At 39.0% G+C, this 26,475-nt stretch overlaps 1 protein-coding gene across 3 annotated transcripts; it reads left to right on the top strand.

Moving 5' to 3' along the window:
* Nucleotides 1–1,079: 1,079 nt before the first annotated feature.
* On the top strand, nucleotides 1,080–25,637 carry BMS1 (BMS1 ribosome biogenesis factor). 3 transcript variants are annotated; one of them, XM_074874508.1, is made up of 23 exons: nucleotides 1,080–1,150; nucleotides 1,651–1,893; nucleotides 2,271–2,461; nucleotides 3,863–3,942; nucleotides 5,474–5,662; nucleotides 6,152–6,294; nucleotides 7,584–7,705; nucleotides 8,411–8,607; nucleotides 9,328–9,464; nucleotides 11,414–12,228; nucleotides 13,040–13,141; nucleotides 14,284–14,441; nucleotides 14,982–15,063; nucleotides 16,043–16,116; nucleotides 17,137–17,319; nucleotides 18,998–19,186; nucleotides 19,773–19,953; nucleotides 20,478–20,536; nucleotides 21,539–21,661; nucleotides 22,561–22,708; nucleotides 23,585–23,760; nucleotides 24,237–24,398; nucleotides 25,117–25,637. In XM_074874508.1, exons 2-23 carry the CDS (start codon nucleotides 1,718–1,720, stop codon nucleotides 25,351–25,353), a joined length of 3,924 nt encoding a protein of 1,307 aa, XP_074730609.1. In that variant the 5' UTR covers nucleotides 1,080–1,150; nucleotides 1,651–1,717; the 3' UTR covers nucleotides 25,354–25,637. The 3 variants fall into 3 exon arrangements, with proteins under 3 accessions (XP_074730609.1, XP_074730611.1, XP_074730610.1); XM_074874509.1 differs by lacking the exon at nucleotides 1,080–1,150 and adding an exon at nucleotides 1,534–1,555; XM_074874510.1 differs by lacking the exons at nucleotides 22,561–22,708; nucleotides 24,237–24,398; nucleotides 25,117–25,637 and adding an exon at nucleotides 22,762–22,834 and having other exon boundaries at nucleotides 23,585–23,687.
* Nucleotides 25,638–26,475: the final 838 nt, after the last annotated feature.

Below are 26,475 nucleotides of genomic sequence, written 5' to 3'. Positions count from 1 at the left end.
CTGTAAAATGCTCCTGTTTATAGAAGAAAGGAGGATTTTGTATGCTGAATATTGAAAACTGTGTTTTCTTTCACATAACTTGTCAAAGAGATAGTGAGGACCCCAAATTTACCAATGTGGTTTATAGTCAGCCTGGGCCTATCCCACTGCTAGGCGTCTTGAGTTTCTCATTTTGTGGGAACCTGCAAAGCACATTCCTTTCTTCTTAGCCACCTCCTCCGGCAGCAGGACCAGAGTGACAGGCACGGCCTCTGCAGCTGCCAGTCCTTGCTGGAAGCCACCCGCCTTGGAGGCAGCATCTGGCCAGCATCACAGAGACAGCAGTTCATGACCTGGACACCTCTTTAGCACCCCAGTTCCTCACTGTTCCTTGGCGTAAGGCAAATTACCCTGGAGGAGGGCTCTTAATTAAGAAGGGCATGTATCTATAAATAACTTCAGGAAGACTTGCCTTCAAGGTGTAGGCGCAGTTCTCAGATAAAAACTACTCACTTCACACCTGCAGTACTTGAGCCCTGCATGCCTAGGCGTGTCCTATGGGGTGACGGACTTGATCTATGAAAAAAAGCCCCCATGTAAGTACACTTTGTCGAAGGGCACTGGACAGCCCTTCACAGGTTTTTACCCTCTGCCTTGTTTGACCTCCCATAGTCCTTGCTAAGGATTTATTTTTTTCAAAAAGATCTTTTTCACACTGATTTCTGGGGGCACTGCAGCCCGTTCGTACGGGGACAGCCCCGCAGAAGCGCGGCAGCAGGCAGGAACCGCCGAGCCGCCAGCGGCCCTCAGCCGTCGCGGGGCCCGCACGCCGCCTCAGCCGCCGGTGCCGCGGGGCAAGCGCTGCCGGACAGATACCGCGGACCTTCACAGCACCTGCGGGAACGTTACTGATTCACAAATCGGGCGCAGTCACGGGCCGCTTCCCGGGGTCCCGGCCCGGCTGTGCTGGGCGGCCCCGGCGCGCCTCCTGCCGCTGATGCACACACAGCTCCGGGCGCCGCCGGGCTGCCGGCCTGTGCGCCGGCAATAGAGCTCCGCCGCCGCCGCCTCTCCCGGAACTCCGGGCGCAGCCGCTGTTTCCGGGGTGTCGCCACAGCGGGACGGGCCGTGCGGGCCCACGCGGATCCTGCGGCGCGGCGCGGCGGGACAGGTAGGCGGCTGCCCGTGGGGAGCAGCCCCGCGGGAGCACCTTCTCCCCCTCCTCAGGAGGCGTGGGGCCGGCCCGCGGCCTGCCCGGCGGCTCCCTGCCGCGGCGGCCTTGGCAGTCGGCTTTGCCCGGGGTGAAGTAGGGGCCCGCCCCGCCGCTGCGTGTGAGGGGCCCGCACCACCGGGAGCAGGCTGCCGGCCTGCCCGGAGAGCGGCGGCCCGCCCGGAGAGCGGCGGCCCGCCCGGCACGGAGCCCGGCCTGGGCCGAGCCCTGCGGCCGTGGCGGGGAGAGCGCGGTGCCCGGCGCGCTGGGCCTGGGGGCGGCCGGGAGTGCTGCTGCTTTGCGCTGGGCGGACTTCGGCGCCTGTCGTGTGCGGCCAGGCAGGATATAAATTAGCTGCTCTTTCAGGTGGTTAAGTAATTTTTACACGGTGTTGCCGTTCTCTCACGGGTATGCTGTAGGTATATGCTCTATGTGCTAACTGCATTTTCTTCCTGTGTCAGCTGTGCACAGTGTCACACAGAGGCAATCTACATCATATTGATTTTAAACAATTGTTGAAAGAGTAAGATGGAGGAAAAAGAGAAGAAGAAGCACCGTGCGAAGCATAGTGGGCCAAAGGCAGAGAAGAAAAAGAAACGTTATCTCAATGACCTAGGAATAGGAGAGGACGAGAATGCGCGGAAGAGAAACCCCAAAGCCTTTACAGTCCAGTCTGCTGTGCGGATGGCCAGAACGTTCCATAGGTAAGAAGTGGGAGTTGGTTATAGCACATACAGGGTCAGTTAGATGGATAGGAGTTGGCTGGGGTTTCTTTGTTACTTTCTGTAGCAATATATGTAGTGTAATGTTCACTGGTGTGCTCACATAGCTTTCATCATTCACCAAGTTGTGTTGTAGTTTATGTGTGTATTAGAGGTGTGATGCTTTCTGCATCTGTGTTACGTGGTACAGCTTTGTTAGTCTTAATGGAAGAGCGTATAGCTCCTTACACTTGGTGGAAGTTCCACATCCTCTTGGTGAACCTCTGCGGCCAAGCTTTTACAAATACTGAAGACTTTCAATGAATGAATGTTACTGTTTTTCAAGTTCTTGTATTTACTTATTATGAATTTCTTCTCAGAACTCAGGATTTGAAGACTAAAAAACATCACATTCCTGTGGTTGATCGTACTCCTTTGGAGCCACCTCCTGTGGTGGTGGTTGTAGTCGGGCCTCCCAAGGTTGGGAAGAGCACCTTAATAAAGTGTCTCATTAAGAACTTCACAAGGCAAAAACTGGTTGAAATCCGGGGTCCTGTTACAATTGTTTCAGGTGAGAACAAAGATAGGGGAAATGGAAATGCTTATTTTGCAGTCCTTATTTGCCTTGCTTTTAGAGCTAGGGCGTGTTCATGTTCTCATAATTTTTGGTCATTTTGAAGAAATCATTTGGATGTGTTTTCAGGCATACTTATTAACAGTAAAAGAGTAGTGAGATTTAGGCTTTTGCGGGACTTGTCCCTCTAAACTTGTTTTCCACCCTGCTGGGATGCTAATTTTGGTTTTGTCTTTCCCGGTTTCTTCCATTCCCCAAACTCTTCCCAAGTCCTTTCCCACTGGGTTCTGTTTTCCATTTTGAACTGGTTTTCTCTGGCTTCATCCCAACCTCTACAGGCATTTCCCATTCTTTCAGGTTCCCTGCCCTATAATCCTGTTTTTGTGTCCCTTTCTTTCTTAAGCCAAGAATTAATTTCCCTAGCCATTTCCAGTTACCTTTCCTCACCTCACCTCCTGGTCAGTTCCTTTTCCTTTTTGTTAAGCTTTCAGTCCTGGTTCCCACTTGTCTTAGTCTGTTCCCTTCATACTTTTCCCTGAATATTACTAGAGGGGATCATTGACGTTCTGAGGGGAGCACAGCACATGGCAACTCAAGGAACCAATTGATAAGGGGGACCTTGCTTGGATATGGACAACTGTATGTTTGGTGTAGGTAGACTCTTCAGAGACTTTAACTAATAAATCTCTTTTTTGCAAGGAATAATTGACAAATATGGGAAAGAAAAAAGAAAGGAAAATTCACGTGTTAAATTGAATTTCCTAATTGGTCTACTGGGACTCCAAGGGTTGAATTTTGCAATTGATAACCTGAAGACAAAAAACATGATATCTGTGTCTATAGTTGTTTAAAGTTATTATTCCTGTTGTCTAAAGTTCAGTCAGCTAACTCAAGTTAGTCAAGCCAAGTTAACATGCATCCCATCTTTCTCGTTGGGATGCAGGTTAAGAAATTTTTTGATACGTAAATTTACTTTTATTTTTAAAGTCTAGAACAGGATATTTTTCTTAACAATACCAAAAGAAAAGAAATGTGGTAAAATACAATTTACAGAATTAACTAAAGATAAGAGAGGCAGAGATTTCTTTATTTTCCAAAGTAAAAAAGCCCACCAGTTTTTTTTCTATTAGCATTGCTTTTGGAAAAGTCTGAACAACTTTGTTGAAAAGACATACTCAACATGATAATTTTAAACCAAAAAGTTGAAATGTAGCAGAATTATAAACATTTGAAAACAGGCACTTCTACAGTGGTGCATGTTGGACGATCTCTATGCTAGACAAGAATTTGAGTCCCAGATACTCTTCAGGAACTTCAGGAATGTGAGCTGAAAATAAACAGTGGACTAATCAGTTTGCTCCCTCTGTTTCAGTTTTTGATTCTTAATTCTGTTTTCAGGTAAGAAACGCAGGCTAACTATTATTGAATGTGGATGTGACATTAACACAATGATTGACCTGGCTAAAGTTGCTGATTTGGTAAGTTAACAATGTCACATGATTTCTACTATAATTTATTTTGATGATACTACTTTTGACTGGACTGCACCAATGTCTGATTTCTCTACTCATTGCTATTGAAGGCAAAACTGTCTTTGGTTTCAGAGAGAACAGGACTAAGCTTGACAATAAACCTAATATTCTGGAAAAAACCCTAGGACTTTCCTTATCCTGGGGGTGGGGGGAAAAAAAGTGTGTGTGTGGTGGTGGTGGGGGATGTGGAAGAAGGGAAATGCTGCTGAACTTCATTGTTAATGCAACTGGTAAACTTTTAATGGAAGATCTTATAACAAGCCAAGGTGATAAAGTGTCTTTTCATTAAGGGATTTGATCAAACCACATAAAATCTGAAAATGTTTTTTAGTCAAGAAGTTTTCAACTAATGTATAAAGTAGAAATATGTATTAGTTTACATTAGTTGGTTTTATTTGTTGCACTTTGATGTCTCCCCCTTTGAAGGTCACTGTAGTAATAGGATTGATTTCAGTGGAGTGTGGTCATCGTTGTAATTCACATGTAACTTTTGGTTCAGTGGAATATGTCAGCTGATCTTGGGGACCCAATGCACGGTCCATTTGTCTATTTAGAGTTTTACTTTACACATGGATTTGGAGTATATTATTCATGGCTGAATAGAGTTTGAGATCCTTATCTAAACATTAACTGTCTAAATATCTAAATACATGTGTGCACTAATCCAGATGTTGTTCTACTTGCATGTATTCTACTTGAGGAAGGAAATGTATTAAAAACCACAAAAATTTTCTGTTAGTAGATGCGATAGATGTTTGAGATTCTGTTCGCATATGGTGATGCTGAAAATCTTTTTGGTTTTATTGTTAGGAGCCTCAGATTACATAATTGCTTGCAGGTCTCTGTCATCAGTTCCCATGTGTTTTAAGTTCTTAGTTTCTGAGGCCCTAACTTTGCATCCATTTTCATGTGACTGTTGGATGCTGTTTTCCTGTGTCAGTGTGTTTTAGGGATGCCTAACAGTAATTGTGATGTGTGAAGTAAGTTTGTCTCATTTTACCAAAGACTTGGCCTTAAAGGCATTAGTGCATCCAAGACACAGATGTAGAAATTTTATTCATTTTCTCAGACATTCCTGCAAATTTTGGAAGATGCTTAATTTTGCATATTTTAAATTCACCAAGTAAACACCTGTTCAGACCTTATGATACTACATGTTATTGCATTCTTAGAGCAGCCTTATTCTTCTTTAGTTTTCTCAGAGACAAAGAGCTAATCAGATCTATATAAAGGAGACTTGATTAACTGGAAGAAGAGATTGGATTTCCTAAGCTCCACTAACTTCTAAAGCAGCTAAGATCCAGACTTTAATTAAACAGCCAAAGTTGATTTCCATGTCTCATGAAAATAAAGAACAAAACTTTTTGCAAGATTTTGATTCCCAAGAAGCTTATGACTTTAAAGGTGTGGCCTTTGAAATTAGCTCTTGTGGGCACTGTGGTATCGTTATAGTGAAATGCCGATGTTGTGTTTTCAGGTTTTAATGCTTATTGATGCCAGCTTTGGATTTGAGATGGAAACATTTGAATTCCTGAACATTTGTCAGGTACATGGCTTTCCCAAAATTATGGGAGTTCTTACCCACCTGGATACATTCAAGAACAACAAACAATTAAAGAAGACTAAAAAGAAGTTAAAGCACAGATTCTGGACTGAAGTGTATCCGGTATGACATTCAACATTCATTTTTCCATATATTTTGTATTATGGAAGCTAAATTAAAAGTAGGGCAATACTTAAGTGTTTATTATGTTCTTACATCTTTTAAATAATAGTATAAATGGACAGTGCTGATGTTGTATCAGATTATGTAATCTTCTATTTGCTAAAATACTTGTGTAATTATTCTCTATCTCAGCACTAAACATGTGGTACTAGTGAAAAGGCCTGTTACATAGGTGCTATGCAAGGAGGATCTGCTTGTAGGTCTGAGAGACAAATTAACCTTTGTACGAGGTTTTCTGGATGTCAGTTGTTTTCCCCTAAGATTTAGGAGACAATTTTGATGTAGAAGTAAACTAGTTTGATCTTTTGGAACCAATTGTAACCTGCAACCTCAGGTTATGATTTACAAATTAGAATTGCATTACCTTTCTTTAGTTTTGTAGGTATTAAATTGATGTTTAATGGTTTTATGTCTTTTTAATGTGTTAAGGGTGCTAAACTGTTTTACCTGTCTGGGATGGTTCACGGAGAATATCAAAAGCAGGAAATTCACAATTTGGGGCGTTTTATCTCGGTTATGAAATTCCGACCTCTTACTTGGCAGACATCTCACCCGTATGTTCTCGCTGACAGGTGTGTGCTTTTCTTTCTGTTCTTCAATCTCAGTATAGGTAGCACCTTGCTGCTTAAAAAAACCTGTAATGTTGGAGCCAGTCAGCTCTGTGTGTGAATGGGTATTTAATGTTATCTAGATGGCTTTAGGGAAATGAAAGCGTACTCTCCAGGTTTGTGCCAATAACTTTAGCCATTCAGTTTTCACTTGCATTGGATCATGTAGATAGGCCTTTGGTATATTGTAAATACTTGTGAAACACAGAAAAAAAAAATTAAAATAATTCCACTTTTTGATGATGATACTGAATTTCTGTGGAAAAGAAACAGCATTCCAGCAATTTAACAACAGCTGGTGAATTAGTCCTCTGTGTTTCCTGGAACATCCTTTCTGCTCCATCTCCACGTATAGCATTTGATTCACAGTCTCTTTGGAGCATGAAAGTAATCTTGATGGTGGCTGTACTTATGTGAGACATTACCTCACCTTTCATATTTTATTACCAGAATGCTTACAGTTACGACTAAACTACTGTGAGAATCCAAGGTGTCTAGAACAAGTCTCTTTCAGAGCTCTCAATCTTTAGAAAAAATTGTCGGTGAAGTAGATTGTGCAAAGTCCTGAAAATACACAAAGCAGAGAGGGGAAAATCAGAAAAAAAAAATTCTGTAGTCTTTCACTAACATTGTTTTAGGTTGCTATAACTGTTAGTTGGATCAGTTTTAAGCTGATCTGCAGCCAGAATGTGTCCCTCATCGTCTTCCTTGGCTGTGTGCTTGTGTTGCCTCCCTTGTGCAGTGTCGAAAGGAGCTCTGGAAGGAGTTTCCCCCTCATCTGCCTGAAAACAGCCAGTCTTTCCCTATCCCCTTTCCTGTGGTGGTTTTTGTGTTGCTCACTGCCATTATTAGGGAAAAGAAGGTATTGTGTGGCTGCAGGGAATGCAGCTTTCAGCTCTTTTCCCTCTAACAGCAAAATTGATTTGAAGAGGGTTGTGTGTGGAAAGTGTATAAACAGTAATTAAAATGTGCTAAGAAAACAGTACATGCTTAGTGAAATGTCAATAAGTCTTCTGGAAATATATTGTTGAACGTGATTGTACAAGTTTTAAAATACAATTTTAAAATATTGTTGAAAGATCTATTTTTCCATGGATTTTTTTTCTTATGATCATTCTATTTTGACTATTAGAGTCTACTGAGCATGGAGTGGCTGCAGTGATGCCACAATTCTCTTTTCTTAAATTACCTTTTTTCAAAAGTTACTATTAGGACAGCTGGAAATTCTAACTTTTTTTTTGATTGTTGGGTAGAATGGAAGAGTTGACAAACCCGGAAGATGTTCGAATCAATCCCAAATGTGACAGGAAGATATCGCTTTATGGATATTTGAGAGGAGCACACCTAAAAAACAAAAGTCAAATTCACATGCCAGGTAACTTAGCAGATTCTTAAAACTGTTTTTGTACTGATCTATGAATAACAACATAGCTGTTGCTATTTTCATTGTGGAATGATTTGTATCTTTAAACTGTACATTGTAAAACAGGTTTTTTACCTTTCTAAATACATGTTATGCTTTTGAAAATTATTTTTCATAATACATGTTTTTGTAAAAACAAATTATTGTGAATAGTTTTGCTTTAAATGTGCAGTTCTGCTGCAGTGTTAATAGTCAGTATCTGAAGTTTCTGAGAGGTGTTTTGGTTTAAAAGGTGTTTGAAGTGCAAAACATACCACCCCTAATAGTGAAAAGTAAATTTGTCTTATGTAAAATTTCTCATATTCATTGAATAGAATAAATTTCAAGTGAATGATTTAAAAGCTTAAATTCAGGAATATTTTAATAATAAATTTACAGACACACTCAGAAAAGCCAGTTGCTAGTTTTCTCATTTAAAAACAAGCAAACAAACCCAAAGCTTTGCAGTATTCTGGTGAATTTGTGTATGCTTGTTTAAGTTCAGTGGTAAGGCAGAAGAATTGGATGTTCGATAGAGCTTGCTGTTGATGGTTCACTGAATGCTACAATGTTTTGGTTTTTTGGTTTTTTTTTTTTAATCTCTTCATGGTGAATTGTACAAATTTCAGAATCAAAACTTTGTGAAAACCTTATTGTTTCTCTTGTCAAATTTCCCAGGTGTAGGGGACTTTACTGTGAGTGATGTGAGTTTCCTACCAGACCCCTGTGCTCTACCTGAACAGCAGAAGAAGCGTTCTTTAAATGAGAAAGAGAAACTAGTCTATGCCCCTCTTTCAGGAGTTGGGGGCATTGTGTATGATAAAGATGCTGTTTATATTGACCTTGGTGGAAGCCATGCTCATGAAAAAGAAGAGGTAAGGGAATGCTGTTGGTGATTTGAATTCTCTTGCAAAATGTAGTTTTTATCCTTAGATTCAAAATGAGTGTTTAAAAACAAGATTCTTGTAAATAATCGGTTCTTATACATCCATAGTTGATAATTTCTTTTTCTCCTCTACTGATTTCAGAAGAGGGATGTTTTTATTAACTCTGTGTAAAATATTGTGCAAAACATTTGAAAGATCAGTTAATAATAAGTACCTAAAGTTAGTTTCATAAACTTTCCAAACTGATTTAAGATTTGTAAAACTCCTGGTACTGGGATATTATCACTCTTATTTTGTAGGGCAGGGCGATTGTGGGAGAACACTTAGAGAATTTGAGTGGTCAAAGGGAGCGGTGGAAAACATTTGCATACAAACATGGAATTCTGCTGTTTTCCCCTCTATTGTGCTAAATGTTAAGTACGTTTGGGTCTATGGTAATGTGTGCTTGCTGATATTTACTGTAGTGGTTGCATACTGTGAAGGAGGCCCTCTAATTTTTCTTTGATTAATATCGTATGCATCTTGAAGTGTGAAGAGGGGAAGGGACACCTTGCTATTCTGAGAAAACATTTATTTAAAATGCTTTTGGAATTGTTTTTTGCATATGCTTATTTCTACTGTTTTAGGCAGATTAATAAGTCTGTTAGCTGGTCATTAGAGATTTTTTTATTCATTTTAATTGAAAAGTAAAATATCTTGGCTTTCTAGGAGGAAGTGAGACCAAATCATGAACTAGTTCAGAGCCTCATCTCCACACATTCAGCCATTGATGTTAAGATGGCGTCAAGCAAGGTCTCTCTCTTCATGGACTCTAGACCCTTAGGTTCAGAAGATGTAGGACAAGAGTAAGTTTTGATTGCTGAGCAGTGTTTAAGCATGAATGAATCTCTAATTTCAGGCTCTAATTTAGGAAAAATTCTCAAGAGAGCACAGTTAGTAGAATGGCTTATTGCCTAATTCTTCCTCTTCTGAGACTACTCATATGCCACATGGGTATTTTGAGATAGGAATCATAGAACAGAATCATAGAATGATTTGGGTTGGAAGGGACCTTAAAGACCATCTAGTTCCAACCCTCCTGCCATGGGCAGGGACACCTTCCACTAGACCAGGTTGCTCAAAGCCCCGTCCAACCTGGCCTTGAACACTTCCAGGGAGGGGGCAGCCACAGCTTCTCTGGGCAACCTGTTCCAGTGTCTCACCACCCTCACAGTAAAGAATTTCTTCCTTATATCTAATCTAAATCTGCCCTCTTTCAGTTTAAAACCATTACCCCTCATCCTATCACTACACTCCCTGATAAAGAGTCCCTCCCCATCTTTCCTGTAGGCTCCGTTTAAGTACTGGAAGGCTGCTACAAGGTCTCCCTGCAGCCTTCTCTTCTCCAGGCTGAGCAACCCCAACTCTCTCAGCCTGTCCTCATAAGGGAGGTGCTCCAGCCCCTGATCATCTTTGTGGCCTCCTCTGGACCCACTCGAGCAAGTCCGTGTCCTTATGTTGGGGGCCCCAGAGCTGGACACAGCGCCCCAGGTGGGGTCTCATGACAGCAGAGTAGAGGTGCAGAATCCCCTCCCTCGCCCTGCTGGCCACACTTCTCTTGATGCAGCCCAGGAGGCAGTTGGCTTTTTGGGCTGCGAGTGCACATTGCTGGCTCATTGTCAGTTTTCCATCCACTACTACCCTCAAGTCCTCCACAGGGCTGATCTCAATCCACTCATTGCCCAGCCTGGATTTGTGCTTGGGATTGCCCTGACCCATGTGCAGGACCTTGCACTTGGCCTTGTTGAACTTCATGAGGTTTGCAGGGCCCCACCTCTCCAGCCTGTCCAGGTCCCTCTGGATGGCACATCCCTTCCCTCCAGTGTGTCGACTGCACCACACAGCTTGGTGTCATTGGTGAACTTGCTGAGGATGCACTCGATCCCACTGTCCATGTCTCCAACAAAGATGTTAAACAGCGCTGGTCCCAACACTGACCCCTGAGGAACGCCACTCATCACTGCTCTCCATTGGACGTTGAGCTGTTGACTGCAACTTTTTGAGTGCAACCATCCAGCCAATTCCTTACCCACCGAGTGGTCCATCCATCAAATCCGTGTCTCCAATTTAGAGGCAAGGATGTTGTGTGGGACAGCGTCAAATGCTCTGCACAAGTCCACGTGGATGGCATCAGTTTCTCTTCCCTATCCACCAGCACTGTAACCCCGTCGTAGAAGGCCACCAAATTTGTCAGGCACGATTTGCCCTTAGTGAAGCCCTGTTGGCTGTCACCAATCACCTCCTTATTTTCCATGTGCCCTAGCATAGTTTCCAGGAGAATCCACTTCATGATCTTGCTGGGCAGAGGTGAGACTGACTGGCCTGTAGTTCCCTGTGTCCTCTTTATTTCCCTTTTTAAAAATAATTGATACTAGAAAAGTTTTGCAAGCAGTATAGTCCTGTCCTCCAGTAATTCCTTGCTGATATACCCCTATGTAACCTATTTCTGTTTTTCTTTAGAGTTTTGGAGAATGGAAGTCACAATCTTCAGTAAAATTCATTGTATAACCTATTTGTATTCCATGGAAAATGAAGAAGTTTCTTGGAATTCTTTGTGGTTATAACACAGGGTGTATTCTTGAATTAAGAGGCGTTCTATGCTTAAAAAACTCCATTGCCTTTTTAATGTTCTCCATAACCTCGTTCTGTTTTTTTAAAAAAAATAGTAATTGAATATTAACATGCAGCTTCATTGTTTCATTAAAATTTGCTTGTACTTTACAATTTACTCCAAACGTGATCTTTGGGAAAACAGGTTTGTGATGCCAAAAGAAGAGAGACAGATTGATTTGAAGACTGGAAGAGTACGTCGGAAAGCATTATTTGAAGAAGAGGAGAAAGAAAATGATGATGCAGTAAGTGATGAGGAAGATGACCAAGAAGAAGAAGCAGCAATGTCTGAGGATGGAAGTGATGGCAATGGTGAAGATGAAGATGCTGAGGAAGAAAGTGACAGAGAGCTATTAGGGGAAGAGATATCTGTTGGGAGAACCAAACGTCTGAAAACAGAGGTGGCTAAAGAAGAAGCTGTGAATGAACTGCCAGCATTTGCAGACAGTGATGACAATCTTGAGATGAGTTCTGAAGGAGAAGGAGAAACTGCTCCTGAAGAGAGTGAGATGGAAGAAGATGAGGAGGATGAGCAAAGGACTTATGAACATGAAAGCTCAGATAGTGATTTTGAGGCTGCAAGAAAAAGAGTAGCTGAATCTAAGCAGCATGAAATAAATAGTGAAGATACAGTAATGAGACCACAAATCTCAGATCACAGTCTTAAAAGAAAAGCAGTACTCATTACAGATTCGGGAAACTGTACAGCAGAAGAGGCATCAGAATCTGATGTTGAAAACTCTTCCCTCGATGAGGGTGGTGATGAAGGCAGCTCACATGATGAATTAGAAGTTGAAGAGTCAAATAGAAAGGGATTTCAGCACAGTCAAGCAAAGAAAGCTGATGATACTAGACAGACTAAACTTAAAGCTGTAGAAGCTGAGGATGATGATGTGGAGAATCTACTGAGAGAGGAAGAGGAGTATGAAGAAAAAATAGATTTTTCTGCTGACACAACAGGTAGATGATCAGCATTAAAAATTTTTACTGTCCATTTTTAATTTGGTTCACTGTTAAAGGATATTATAATTATTGAATACTATATAATGTTGCCCCTCCTATATATATATATATATAGTTGCTAAGTGGCAAACTTCAAGTTAGGAAACCTGGGATTATATGCTATTAAGCCTTTGATTTGCAGTGTAGTACACGGGTCTCTGGTTTCCTTCCTCTAAGATGGAGGTGGCTCATTTTATGAGCTTCATTGATTCCGCGTACATTTCTCTTTATGGCTATGTGCGTAAAACAAATTATGATGCTCTATTAGATTTAGAAAGAATAAAAAATTTTGGGGGGAATGTTACTGAAATGTATTAACTACTCACTGAGCACCAGAACAGGTTGCCCTGAGAAGCTGTGAAATCTCCATCCTTGGAGGTACTCAGAAGCCATCTGAATGTGGTCCTGGGCAACCTGCTCTAGGTGACCCTGCTTGAGCAGTGAGGTTGGGCCTCCAGAAGTCCCTTCCAACCTCAACCATTCTGTGAATCTGTAAAGACGACCTGTATCATCATGAAAATAATTAAATCTGTTACTATTGCTAATAATCTCTTAAAACTTTGTGCTAAAATAAGGACTCGGGAAAAAAAAGTGATGTAATTTTAGTCACAGTTTGTTTCTGTGTATATATGGAGTATGAAAAAAAGAAACTTGAGTTGTGTCTATACTTCTTAAGCCTGTTGTTGTCATGTCCTTATTTAAGTTATTTGTGTAGCTCTTAATTCTTGTTCTTTTTTGGAGGTAGAATGCAAATTTTTTCCCTTTTCAGGTGCACTTAAGTGGAAAGAGGACCTTACACAGAAGGCAGCTCAAGCCTTTCTAAGACAGCAACGTTTGACCCCCAATCTTCGGAAACTGATATATGGAACAGGTACTAATCTGTTTGGAAACTTTTACTGTCTTAATATATGGTAGCTTTTTAGCTGTTACCAAGGTTGCAAGTCTGAATCTTTTGGTGGGAGTCTTGAGGAGAGTTAATTGACTTTTAATTGTTGATACTAATTTTCACTAATAATTGTAACAAAGGCAGTTTTTACTTTGCTAATGAAAAGCATTTTGAGTTCATTTTCCAGACTACTTGATTGTTACTCGTGTTTTCTGGTACAACTATTTTCCCCCAAACATTTAAAGTTTAGTCATTTATGTAATTATCTGGTAGATATTATGCAAATCCATTGTGGTAATTGATGTGTTTCATAAAGGGATGTTGTTTGTTGTCTGCTTTCAGGAACGTCTGTCTCACATTGACTGAGAGTGGAATACTCTCTCAGACGTGACTTAGTATTTTTATGTCTGTAATAAGGGTGCTTTTAAAGAAAAAAAAGCTAGCTGGCTTAAAAGGAAGAGAAAATTGCTATTTATATAATTTGTTCTGTTTAATTCACAATTTTTCCAGTAGTTGTCTTGAGTGTACAAATCTCATCATGCAGAACCTCTTAGAACACAATGAGGATTTGGCTTCTGTAAACCTTCCACAGTGCAGGAGCAGGATGATTTGCTGGCAGGTTCTCAAGTCCGGTAGTCTTGCTTTACAGACTAGTTTAATGTCATTTCTATTCACAGATTGTTTTGGTATTGTTTCTACTTATGATATTGAATGAACCATGCTGTGCTTACTTGTTGGGCAATATTTTTTCAGATGATTCCAGTTGTGCAAATAGAACCAGATTTCATGTTGTTCAAAAAAATTTGGACTATGTGGAGTTTGTGAAATGAATTACATGTTTCTGATTGGAACAACTGTATAACTGAAGTTGACTGCTCACAGTGTATATTATCTCCCTGGTTGCTGCTCACCTTATTTTGTCCTTGTTGAGGGTTGTAATTTAACTCTTACAATGGATCAGTGTACCTTTTTCTTCAGTCTTCTATATTTAAAACTATTTTTAGTTTGCATCTTTTTTTCCTCAAACTACTGCAGGTATTGTGAAACATAAGGCAGAATAGAGGTTGTTAATGAATGTAATCCATGTACTGTGGGGGAAATAATCATAGCTTGTATCTTTCATTTAGCTGTTGAGGATGAGGACCATGAGAGTGAAGATGCAGGTGGTGAACTTGGAGGTTTGTTTCGTGTCAGCCGTCCGGACAAAGCATCCAAACGGAAGGCTAATGCTCTTGACTGCTCCAAATTTCTGGTAGAAAAGCCGCAAGACTGGGATTTAGAAGAGGTAATACCATTGGATAATTGCTTCTGCAATTATCTGGTTATGTCCTGGCTGTGTCTCATAAAGTACTGCTGAATTGTCATTGAAACAGACCTATGGGAGCTACGGCCAGAGTGTCATATCTTCTGCTACTTGCTGTCGTTAGAAGTATTTACTAGCTAATCAATTCCTGTCTTACAGAAATGGAAAGTTAGAATTAAGTCAGTTTAATGCTTGGCTCTCTTGACTATTTGGTGGATCATAGTTTACTGTTTATTTACTGAAAAGTAAAAAGCAGGGGAATCATGAGATAAAATATGATCTAGGGTAGAGACCTTGTTAGTGTAAAGACCTTTGGTCAAGAGTTGAGTTGGTTTCACTTTCCTGCTTTTGCTGAGGCATTGTGTAATTTTCCTAATGATGTGTTGATGTGGAGCAGTGTGTGAGAATATCTGATTATCTCTGAGGTGGTATCTCTGATGGAGGAGTGGGGAACATACTGGAGAATGTTTCTGCTGATCACAAGCTGTAATGGTACAAGGCAATGACACTATTATTTTGCAGGTTATGAACAATATTCGAGACTGCTTTGTTACTGGAAAGTGGGAAGATGATAAAGATGCAGCAAAACTGTTGGAGGAAGATGGTATGTGTCAGACTTCTAAAAATGATTAATGTGTACAGGATTTTTAAGAAAAGTACGACTTTATGTAGAATGTTTTGCATTAGTGATATACTTGCAATTTTTGTTCAAACTTACATAAAGTATTAGACAAATACTAATATAATTAAACATTGCTGTAAATCTCTGTACAAACAGTAGGCAAGTAGCACATTCTGAAAATTTATACTCTAAGAAATAGAGTATAAATTAGGAAATGGAGTCCTTAGTCAACATTCGGCCATGCCAACTTTGAGTTATGTATCTGAGTTTAGCTATTCATCCTCTATGTATGGTTTATGTTTTGGATAGTCTTGGTGGAAATAAACAGAAATTCTTTTTTAATGGGAAGGCAAACTGGTCATTCACTGGCTGAAAAGTGAGATCTATCTTCAGATGATTTGGAGATTTTTTTTTAATTAGGAAATATGTAGAAAATTTTAATAAGATGGCTGTATCTTATGCAAAATGATTGTGGCTTGACAGGCTTTTATAAGCATTTGTATTTAACTTAAAAATTGTCTGCCATATTTTTTGCTAATTTTATTTTTTAAAATTAAAGATAGGAGCTTGATTGTCCTGCTGGTTTCTTGTGTCCTTAAGAGTGCTAACTAATGTGCTGTGTGGTCCTTTGGAATGATCTAAACTTTACTTACATTTTTGAAGTCCTAAAGGTGTTGAAAGGAAAAAGGAGGAGCCACTGGTGTTTAGCTGAAACTATAGAGAGGGCAGAACAGACTTATAAAACTGTTGATGGGAAAAAAAAAACACTTGGGCTGAAACTAATCTACAAAGCAGTACTGAGAAATATACAATACTGAAAATATGAGAAATTGTATGGAACAATATAACAGAATGGCTAACTGCAATATAACAGAATGGCTAACTGCAATATAACAGAATGGCTAACTGCAATATAACATAATGGTTAACTGTCAGATATCTTGGGTGCTTATTGTTGCAGAAGAACTGTATGGAGATTTTGAAGATCTTGAAACTGGTGTTGTGCACAAAGGAAAGCATGCTACTGAAGATGAGGTCTGACCTGTATTTTTATGTTCTTTAGCAACGTATATGAGTTTCTGATCAAGTGATAGGTGTCCTGTGTAATAAATCTAGTTTTCATGAATCAATAGGAAAGAAATCAGTGGGAACAAGGAAGAAAAGGTTTATGTATTATGGACTTCAGAACCTATAAATATCTAGAATGGCATGTTTTTAGTCTCAAACTGAATTGTTTAATTATGTAGGAGAAGTCACCTCACTTACTTAACAGTAGGTGTCAGGCTTAACCAAGAGCTGGAGGATCTGGAGGTACGAAAGAAGTATTTTAAAACCAAATGTAATCGTAACTGTTTGTACTATGTCATTTCATATGGTGCAGAAGATTATAGAGCTCTGTTTAAACACAACAAATTGTGGAAACTGACAGTTTCCTAGTCATTCTTCATATCTACATAAAAGAGGCTGGTGGAAACAATTTTATGCTGTGCCTTGAATATCTTCCAAGAATGAGCTGTAGTTGTCTGTGACAATACAGATTGAAAAATCAATATTTTTTTTCGGACTGAGCAACTTGATGGCTTTGCATTTCATTATAAAATTGAGGGTAACGGCATCATTTTGGCAGTTTTCAAATGGCTTGTGAACCAGCTTCCTCTTCTCTGGCCTCTAGAGTGCTGCCTTCCAGCACAGTATTACTTGGTGCTATCAACAATTACTTCTTTTTTTTTTTCCTTTATTATATGTGTTTATTTTAGCTGTAGAATAACAGACAGGTCCATTGCAGGGTCTGTTCCCTGACATTAAAATAAACGTAAGAAGTTTTCTCAGTGCAAAAGGATATGATTAGATCATGAAATGCTTTGATCATTGCTGAAGTTACATCTTCTTGTATGACTAAGTTCCTAATTTCTGTCTAAAATGGAAATATTTTTAAAGTGTCTAATAATTTGCATTATGACAAAATAATACTTAGTAATATATATTAAACTGTTAATCATAATGGGTTGTTTTCAATGAACTGTTTTACATGTTTGATAACTTACTGTTGATTAGTCTGGAAGTGAAGAAGAGGAGGAAGATGAAAAAATATCCAAACCAGAACCTGAGGAGGAGGAAAAGAAAAAGGAGCGCATGGATAAGAAACGGAAACTGAAAGAAATGTTTGATGCAGAATATGATGAAGGGGATGCCACATACTTTGATGATCTTAAAGAAGAACTGCATAAACAAGCACAGGTACAAGCTGTTAACTTGGCAATTTATCTGGCTATACGTCTTCAAAAATACCCCACAGAGTTTGCCCAAAGGTTTTTTCCTGGAGAGACACAGTCATGTGTCTCATTCAGGAGCTACTTCAGAAAGTACACACACGCTTGTGGGTTTTTTTTATGGTTCAACTTTTTGATTCCATTAGCTGGAAGGAAAAACAAGCAAACAAGCCAAACGACTGAAAGCTTAATTTAAACTGACTTAAGTAGTTAACCATATTGTAAATCACTGAATAAGTCAGGATGTGTCATCTAAACTTCATCTACTTAAAATTTTTAAGTTATCCGTTTGTCCCTTAGTAGTGGAACTAGCATGACAGGTCTCAAAAAAACCTGCAAAACATGAGGGAGAAGGTTCCCCTCCAGGAAGTAGGGGAAAGGGATCCTTTTCTGTGTAGAAGGTGAAAATCTTTTTCATGCTTATTTGTGTCAAATATTTTCCCAATATTATTTTTAGTGTTATTTTTGTAATGTTATTAACAGATAAATAAGTTCTGTGTGGCAGTCTTTTTTTCATCAAACTGTCAGATTATTTTGAGGAAAAAATCATTCATGACCATTGCTCTGTACGTGTGATAGGAGTCTTCAGTGTAACTGTATCTAGAATTGGAGCTGTTGATTTTGTTCCAGGTCTTGTTTTTTTAGCTAAAATCTTATAAGCTTAAAAGTAGCTTCTTTCTTTGGCTGACTTGAAAGAATATTGCCTTACATTGCTAGTAATTTTACTGTCTTCTCTTTTGACAAAATCTTGCTGTAAATAGTCATTAAATTAATTATTATCTTCTTGCATTAGCCTCTGTCATAAGTGATCATATAAGCTCTGGTATGCTGATGTACTTACTAAAAGTGCAAAGGAGGACATTCCAGTGAAAGAATACAAGACAATTTACAACTGTTTCATTTGAGGTCTGTTACAGAAATACGTATCAGCATCATTCCTACTGCAGGATGGAAAGTCAAGGATCTCAAACTGGGGATGTGTAAAGGCTTCTAGAAAAACAAACTTGGACAGATTTGTGCCATATCTGAATACCTTGAGAAATGAAATTAATAATTAGTTTGCTTAAACATGGCATCTTAGGTAGCTGAACATCAGGACAGGAGGGTGAGGCTTCTGTTATTCACAAGGATATCTTGTTAAATATTTACACAGTATCTACCTTCACATGGTACAGAAGAGCTTTAAAAGACCCTTTTGATGATATACAGTGTGAGGATGCACAGAAATATTTTTAAGCTGCTGAGTAAGATAGGAGGCTGGCCTCCTCATAAAGTGACACCTTAAAGATCAGGATGTTAACTTTAAAATGTATTTGGGCTCCTAAATCAAAAATGTACTTTTGACAGGTGTATCTTTAAAATCCAAAGTCACCATTGTGAAAGGTACATCAGAAGTCACTCAGTCATTTGCTTCTCTTGAGTAATGTCTTTCAAGTAACCTAACAGGCCCACTTGGGATTTCAAATTGGAAGGAATTCATGGTGGCAGAGATCTTGCTCTGAATAAAAAGTCACAAAATCTATCAGATCTTTCTGAAAAGATTTATATAAATGTTATCATGTTTTAAATAGAACTGGCACCTCATGAACAAGTTGTTAATACTTGAATTTTGTAAAACACATGGTGACTTTCTCTTTGTCACATAGCTTAATCGAGCGGAATTTGAAGATCAAGATGATGAGACCAGAGTGCAGTATGAGGGCTTCCGGCCTGGGATGTATGTTCGAATAGAGATTGAGAATGTCCCATGTGAATTTGTCCTGAATTTTGATCCTCATTATCCTATTATCCTGGGTGGTTTAGGCAACAGTGAAGGAAATGTTGGATATGTACAGGTACGTAGCCAAAGCTGTGAGGGCACTAAATGTTGGTACAGGTGTGCTTCAGAGTGTCTGGAGTTATTATTTATTTTCTATCTATTAACACAGAGAGAAACCTTCATCTTTGTCTCTTGAATAGGGGATTTGCTTTTGACACAATTAACTCTACAGTAGCAGACACTGGATTTTTATAGGCTTAACTGGAAGAAGTTACTGTTGTTTAATGTCCATTTGCAGAGATGTCTCATGACTAAGATCTGATACTTGTAACTGTTAAATTGCAAACATAAATTGTATTCTGAGGTTCATGGTGTATGGACAAGTGACTACAGAAAAATTACTAGCACATATATATATTTTTTTAATATAATATTTGCTCGTATGCATACAAACATGACTTCAAAGTGAGTGAAATACTGATTAGCTTTATCTTTGTAGTCAACCTAGTGTTAATGAGAACGTTCGAAGATACAAAGCTTACTGAATTAAAAATTCTGGTGTAGATGAAGTTACTTTCAATCATTCCCGAAGATTAAGGCTTGAATTTCAGAATGAATGTTATTATCCTGTAATAGCATTGTTCATCTTTTCTTCTAATTAGTTGCGCCTGAAGAAGCACCGATGGTATAAGAAGATACTTAAGACACGTGATCCTTTAATCCTCTCATTAGGGTGGAGGCGATTTCAGACTATCCCCATGTTCTACATTGAAGATCACAATGGCCGTCATAGGCTTCTGAAGTACACACCACAACATATGCACTGTGGAGCAACTTTTTGGGGTGAGGGCATTCTGGAGTTACTGTTCTGTATCACTTACTATAAAATTCTCAGGCTTTACAGGATGTATCAGGAAATACACCCAGTAGCTTTTAGAATAAGTCTTCAAAAAGTTGTGATCCCTGTGGAATATAAAATAACACCAAATAGTATGGGAAAGTAGGCAGTTGCCAATTATTTGAATGATTTGAGAATTATTTGACTTTTAATCAAATTATGAGCATTCTGCTTGGTTGTATCCTTTCAAAGAGGAACCGGATTTGTTGGCTGTGTGCAGAGAGATACTTGCACACATTATGGGCGCAGCCCTGCAAATGCTTCTGTACTTCAGTAACTTCTTATTAACCATTCTTTTAACTTTTGTGTGGCAATATATGTGAGTAATGGGTTGAATGCTTTAAACTTTTCTTCGGTTTTATTAATTGAGAATATTTGTCACGTATTTCTAAGCTTTCTGACTTTAAATTGAGGCTAGATGTTGTGTAGTAAAGGTTTTTATAAATTTTAAAATTTTATTTTCTTGTAGGCCCCATCACTCCTCAGGGGACGGGATTTTTGGCAGTTCAGTCTGTCAGTGGCATAATGGTAGGTCAATCACAAAATGTTGATTACTGCTTTCCATGGGTCTTTGGAGAAAATATATAGATTTGGGGAAGAAGGTTTACATATGGGAAAGCAGTGATCTTGTAGGAACTGAGAAAGTAGGTGGACTCCAGCTTTTGAAAGGTGTATTGTGATGAGACAGGAAACTGAATAGAGGCTTTTTTTTAAAAAAAAAACAGTTTTCATCTGCTACATTGAAAATGACAAATACTGCTTTATTTTCTGTGGAAGGATTTATACATACTTCGTTTTCGGGTACTAAGTATTTAGATAACTTTTAAAACCTTGTTACAGATGAAATAGTGATGTTCCTGTTGAAGAAGTTTGCCCTCGGTGTGATTTCTCCACATCTGGTTAGCATGTTTATGGGTATCTGAATTAATTTAAATAGTATTAAAGCAGTATTTATCAAATAAGATCTTTGTTGCATGCATACTACCCAAAGGTAGATTTATGTTTACATACAATGTATAACAAAAGCTTTACATGGCATTGTAATGAACACGACAGTAATCAGAGTGGTAATTATTACGTCCTTCCTAAAATACACCTTGTTTAAGTCCTATTGGACAGTCATCTTGTTATACATATTAAAAGGCTATATTCGTCACGTGTCCTTAGCATAATACAGTGACTTACAGCAGTGCATAAAGCACTGCTCCTTTGAGACTTTCTGTCTGAGTAAGATTTTGTCTCATAAAGAGAACACAGTGAGATAGATAACAAGGACTCTTAGATTGCTTCCAAGGTAATTAGAATGGCAGTTCTGAAAATCTCATTAGTGAATAGTGGGAATGTTATGTCAGCAGCACCTGAACTAGTCTGTATGAAGTCAATTTGCATTTGTCATGCTGCTGTACTCCTGTAAAGGTTATAAATTCTGAACTCAAACTCTAAAAAAGCAGTGAAATTGTGTCTGAAATGGTTTCTTCACAGTTTGGTAAATATACATTCATCAGTGTCTTTCATCTCTGTATGTTTCAGCCTGATTTCCGGATTGCTGCGACAGGAGTTGTGCTTGATTTAGATAAATCCATAACTATTGTAAAGAAATTAAAGCTAACTGGTTTTCCATTCAAAATTTTTAAGAACACTTCTTTTATTAAGGTAGGTATGTATACTGTAAAACCACATGTGCTGATGTTAGGAGGGAACGCAACCTGGGACTCCGTCTGTCTTTCCCAAGGCAGAAGTTCCCCTTAACTGTTGCATGCTGTTCTGGATCTCAGTAGCTGCTTGGTGTTTTTCTGAGCTCTCTTCAGTGCAGTCTCTAAAAGTACTAACCATTAGCCAATGAATATGAATTATTGTTAACCAGACAAAAGTTCTAGAACAGTCTCCTGGCTGACATTTAATGTGGGTTTTTGTTTTTTTGTTTTTTCTCTTCCTGCCCCACACTGCCCCAAACCCATGGATTAGCTTCCCACAGTGGCAGATACCTCAGGCAAATTGTGAACCTATCCCTGTGTCATTCAGGCAGTTTGATCCCACTGAATTTCAGCTCTGGGATCAAAGATAACTTCTAGCAGTGCTTAGGACTTCACAATTACAGTTACGAAAGTGTTTGGGGCAGGAAGTGTTGCAGAGTGAAATTTCATTGACCTTTCAGCTGTCCTTAGTTGGGCTTCCAGGCTCAGGAAGAGGTTAGGTTATTCTGCATTTGGGGCAGTAAGCAACTAAGCACTGATTCTAGCAGTGAAGCACTCAAGTAAGCATACACAGAATTTTTCCTGGCTTCCTTTTGGTTTATGAAAGAGCCCAAACCTTGGAGAGCTACATTGTATTAGAGTTTCACAGCTAGCAACTTAAGGCAGCTTACTTGCTTTTAAGGTATGCTGTGTTCCAGCAAATGACTTCAAAAGAGAACTGAACAGATTCTCTCAAATATGTTCTGTTTTTGAATTTTAAATGCATATATTTAATATCTTTACAAGATGTGCTTGTGAGAATTAAAAACGTTTTGTGGCTTAGCATCTTGAATGATGGTGGGTAATTCACACTTTCAGGGAATGTTTAACTCTCAGTTGGAAGTGGCTAAATTTGAAGGTGCAGCGATTCGTACTGTGAGTGGTATCCGAGGACAGATCAAAAAGGCCCTCCGAACTCCAGTAGGTGCTTTCAGAGCAACATTTGAAGACAAGTTGCTGATGAGTGGTAGGTTGCACTTTCCATGTAAGTTATGTCACAACTTTCATCCTGCTTCACAGATTGAAAAGCTGTGTCTCAGAATCTTGGGAATCTGATAATTGAGATGTGAATTCAAAGAGCATGAAATATCTGGTGAGATGCAGAATAAAATTTTTAAAAAGTACATTTTATGTCGGGTGTCTTTCAGTTATACTGAGAAATTATATAGTATGTAGATGAAAAGGTTTGCCTCAGAGACCTGTTTTTCCAAGTGTTCTACATAGCATGGTATGCTTTTCTCCTTGAACATGAAGATGAATTGTATTTAGTGGTACAGGTGCTAGAAGGACATTTTTTCTGAGAAATCCGAAGAGTGGTGTTGTAACTCTGGTTAACTCTTTTTCCCTAACCTTTTGGGGAAATTATGCAGGTGTTAAGTGATCTCCTGTGTTTGCTGAGTGTCACTGTGATGTTGAGAACATGAGTTTATGCTTATTTGGGTTCATATGGCCTTTTCTTAAACCCATCAAAATTATGGACAGTGCAAAATAAAAGCAAGTTAGTTCTCTTATAAAAATAGGCAGAGGAAAAGCAAATTGTTTTTGTCAGGAACAGTAGAGGCACATATACATATATGAACCTTGTTGCTAGTTCTTCAATTGAATGAATAATGAATAGGGTGGTATTCAGGAATGTGTCATGGTTTTATGACTTTATGGGGTTTTGCAGAATCTTGAGTGTATGAATAGTTCCTTTTGCCGAATGTGTATGTACACCAAACACAATACTCTAGCATGTGGTCTAGATGTTAGTTACCTATTCTATCCAGGCAATCTTTTCTTGGAGTGTGGATGTGATGAACCGTGTTGTTACAGAGGCAAGTAACATTTCCTTTTCTTTCAGATATCGTCTTTGTGAGGACTTGGTATCCTGTTTCTATCCCAACATTTTATAACCCTGTAACATCCTTGCTGAAGCCAGCAGGTGAGAAAAATAGTTGGAGTGGAATGAAGACAACAGGCCAGCTAAGGCATGAGCGAGGCATCAAAGTGAAACAAAACAAAGATTCTCTCTATAAGGTATATTTGATATGTCTTTTTTTTTTTCTTTAAAAAACAGTTATCACAGTCAAATATGTACTCTGCCTCACACCTCTGCAAACTGAGAGCAGTGTAAATGTATGTTCATGTGCACGTGTGCCTTCATATTTTTATCCATAAGGCAGTCTTTCCTGGCATGAGATGGGAATAAAGCAGTGGAAAGCAGATTGTTGTGGGTCAATGGAAGTTTATAAAGTAATCTGCAGGGTAGAAGTCTTCTCCAAAAGCTTACTGAGACTTCTGTCATAGTAAAATTGGAGTGAACATACCATTCACAGTTTGGTGCAAGGACATCAGAGAATCTTTTTTGGAGGTGGTGGGGAGTGTTTTTTGGGGTTTTGTGTTGTGCGGTTTTTTTTGTCTAAGGTGTTTTGGTTTTTTCCCCCAAAAGATAGAAAATAAAAGCTTTCTTTAAGATCATGAATCTTATGTATGTTCTATATCTGTTCCTTTAGCCTATTGTGAGGGAGAAAAGGCATTTCAATAAGCTCCACATTCCTAAAGCACTGCAGAAGGCACTGCCTTTTAAGAACAAGCCTAAGAATCTGGAGAAGAAAGGCAAGACTCCAAAAGACCAGTGGAGACCAGCTGTTATCAGGGAGCCTCATGAAAAGAAGGTAATTATCACTTATTCTGAAACAAGGACTCCCAAAGGGTAAATGTGTTGCTTAGACCATTTCTAACTATTGTTTTAGCACTTGAATCTACTGCTCGTGCTAAAGACATATATGCTCCTAGTGAAAAATATCACCTGCAATTTCTTTTGTTCCCGTTTGGCATGTAGTAGGTATATGGAACTGTCACTGAGTGGACGGTGTCTATTTTTCAAAAACTAGCTGGTCACCTGAAGCCTAAATATGACTTTTGTCCTTGTCACAGCACTTTCAAGGTATTTCAGTTGAATGTAGTGCTCTCACCTTATGGGGAACTTAAATTGGCAGCTGCGGTCTTTTATTTGACTTGTCATTGCTATGCATTATTAACACAGACAGGATGTGAAGCAAATACTCTGCTTCAAAAATTGAGAATTACAGAGTGCTTGCAAAGGCAAGAAGATCCAAACTGCAGTTTAAGTGTTCCGTAGTAGTAGCAATCAGGCGCAGCCTTTTAAATAGTATCTAAACAAAATCAGAGTTCACAAAAATTAAACATATGATTAACTTCTTAACAAGATAAATAATTAAACCATTTTAGAAATGGGGTAACAGGTGTGGAAATAATTAGGAACTTACCTTGAATCTCTGATTCATTATATGGCACTCTGCTGAGGTTAAACTGTTTCTTGCTCACCAAAACTGAACAGTTTGTATATTGATTCTCTATTTTCTGTTTTAGATATCAGCCCTACTCAGTGCTTTGAGTACAGTGAATAATTACAAGATAAAGAAAGCCAAAGTAAAACATCGGGAACAGCTTAAAGAATATCTCAAAGTTAAGCAGAAGGAGGATGAACAGAAATTCAAGAGGCAAAAGGAGGCTAAGAAAAAGATCTATCGCATACTGGGACAAAGGGAGAAAAAGAGGCAGAAGTCAAGCTTGAAAGGATGTAGCAAGGGAGAGAAGTCTACGTAAAATTTCATCTGACTTCAGGCCAAATGAGGAAATAGGGTAGCTGTGCAATTTTCTGTTAAAGAAACAAAAAGGCCTTGGACTACACTAGATGTGCTTTCAAGAGAAGAAAAAATGCAAATATGACCTTATTCACACTGTTGAATACATTTGGCAATGTGTATAAAATAAGATGTAGAAGTATGGATTGTGGTTTTTCTACACGATATTCTGGAGGACTTTATATTTCAGTATATTTCTATCCATACTGCACACTCTATCTAGCCAATAAAGTATTTTAATGTCAATTACAGAGTATTGTTTGTTTGTAAGTGTTTTGTCTTAGTAATAGTAGACTTCTGTGGGAGAAGGAACTCCTCTGGTTATCTCCGAATGTGTTCCTGTGTTGTCAGTACTTTGAGCCCTTGCCTAAATTTTGTCCTTGACAAATCTTCCATTAAAAGGCGTGAAGATCAGCTGTTACTGGACAGGAGTTTTGGATTGCTAGCTTTGGTGTGTTAGCAGATGCCACCAGAGTAGCTTGTTCCTGTGCTTAGATCATCTGGTCCTGCATGAAAGCACCTCAGTTTTTTCCACTTCTCACTAGATACTAAGCAGATTTTCAAATTAGTGTTCCATCCAGATCTTCTGTTACTTGACCAGTTTTGGCACACAGACTGTCAGTAGATACCTCAGCTTTCTGACTGCAGCTTTCTGGGCAAGCGGTACCAGACCTTTCCTGAATGTGTGTAACTACTTGGTGATTTTTGGTGAGGTAAGCACAAACGGGGTAACTTCCTTCCTTTGCGAACATCCGGCCAACTTGGTTTAATGAGATGGTTGTTAGACTTAAGAGAGAGGAGAGGTAGTAGATGGTTTCAATCCTGTTAAAATAACTGAGAGTTTAGGTCTTTCTCTGCATGACAAGAGACTTTGAACAGTCATTCTGTTGGAAGAGCAGAGGAAATTATTTTTTTTTATGCCATATGTGGCATCAAATAGTTACTGTGATACACATATTTTTAATACTTCACCCTCAAACAGGCAGTTTGTCAGATGACACCAGTAATTTCTTGATCTTCTTCCTGAATGAGTTCACTCTATCATCAAGCCAGAATTCATGATTATTATTACACTGTAGTAAAA

The sequence above is a fragment of the Strix uralensis genome, chromosome 7, assembly GCF_047716275.1.
Source record: "Strix uralensis isolate ZFMK-TIS-50842 chromosome 7, bStrUra1, whole genome shotgun sequence".
In the NCBI taxonomy this organism is placed as follows: domain Eukaryota; kingdom Metazoa; phylum Chordata; class Aves; order Strigiformes; family Strigidae; genus Strix; species Strix uralensis.
Note: the sequence above shows the minus strand (reverse complement) of the source record. Positions and strands in the feature narration are given on the sequence as shown.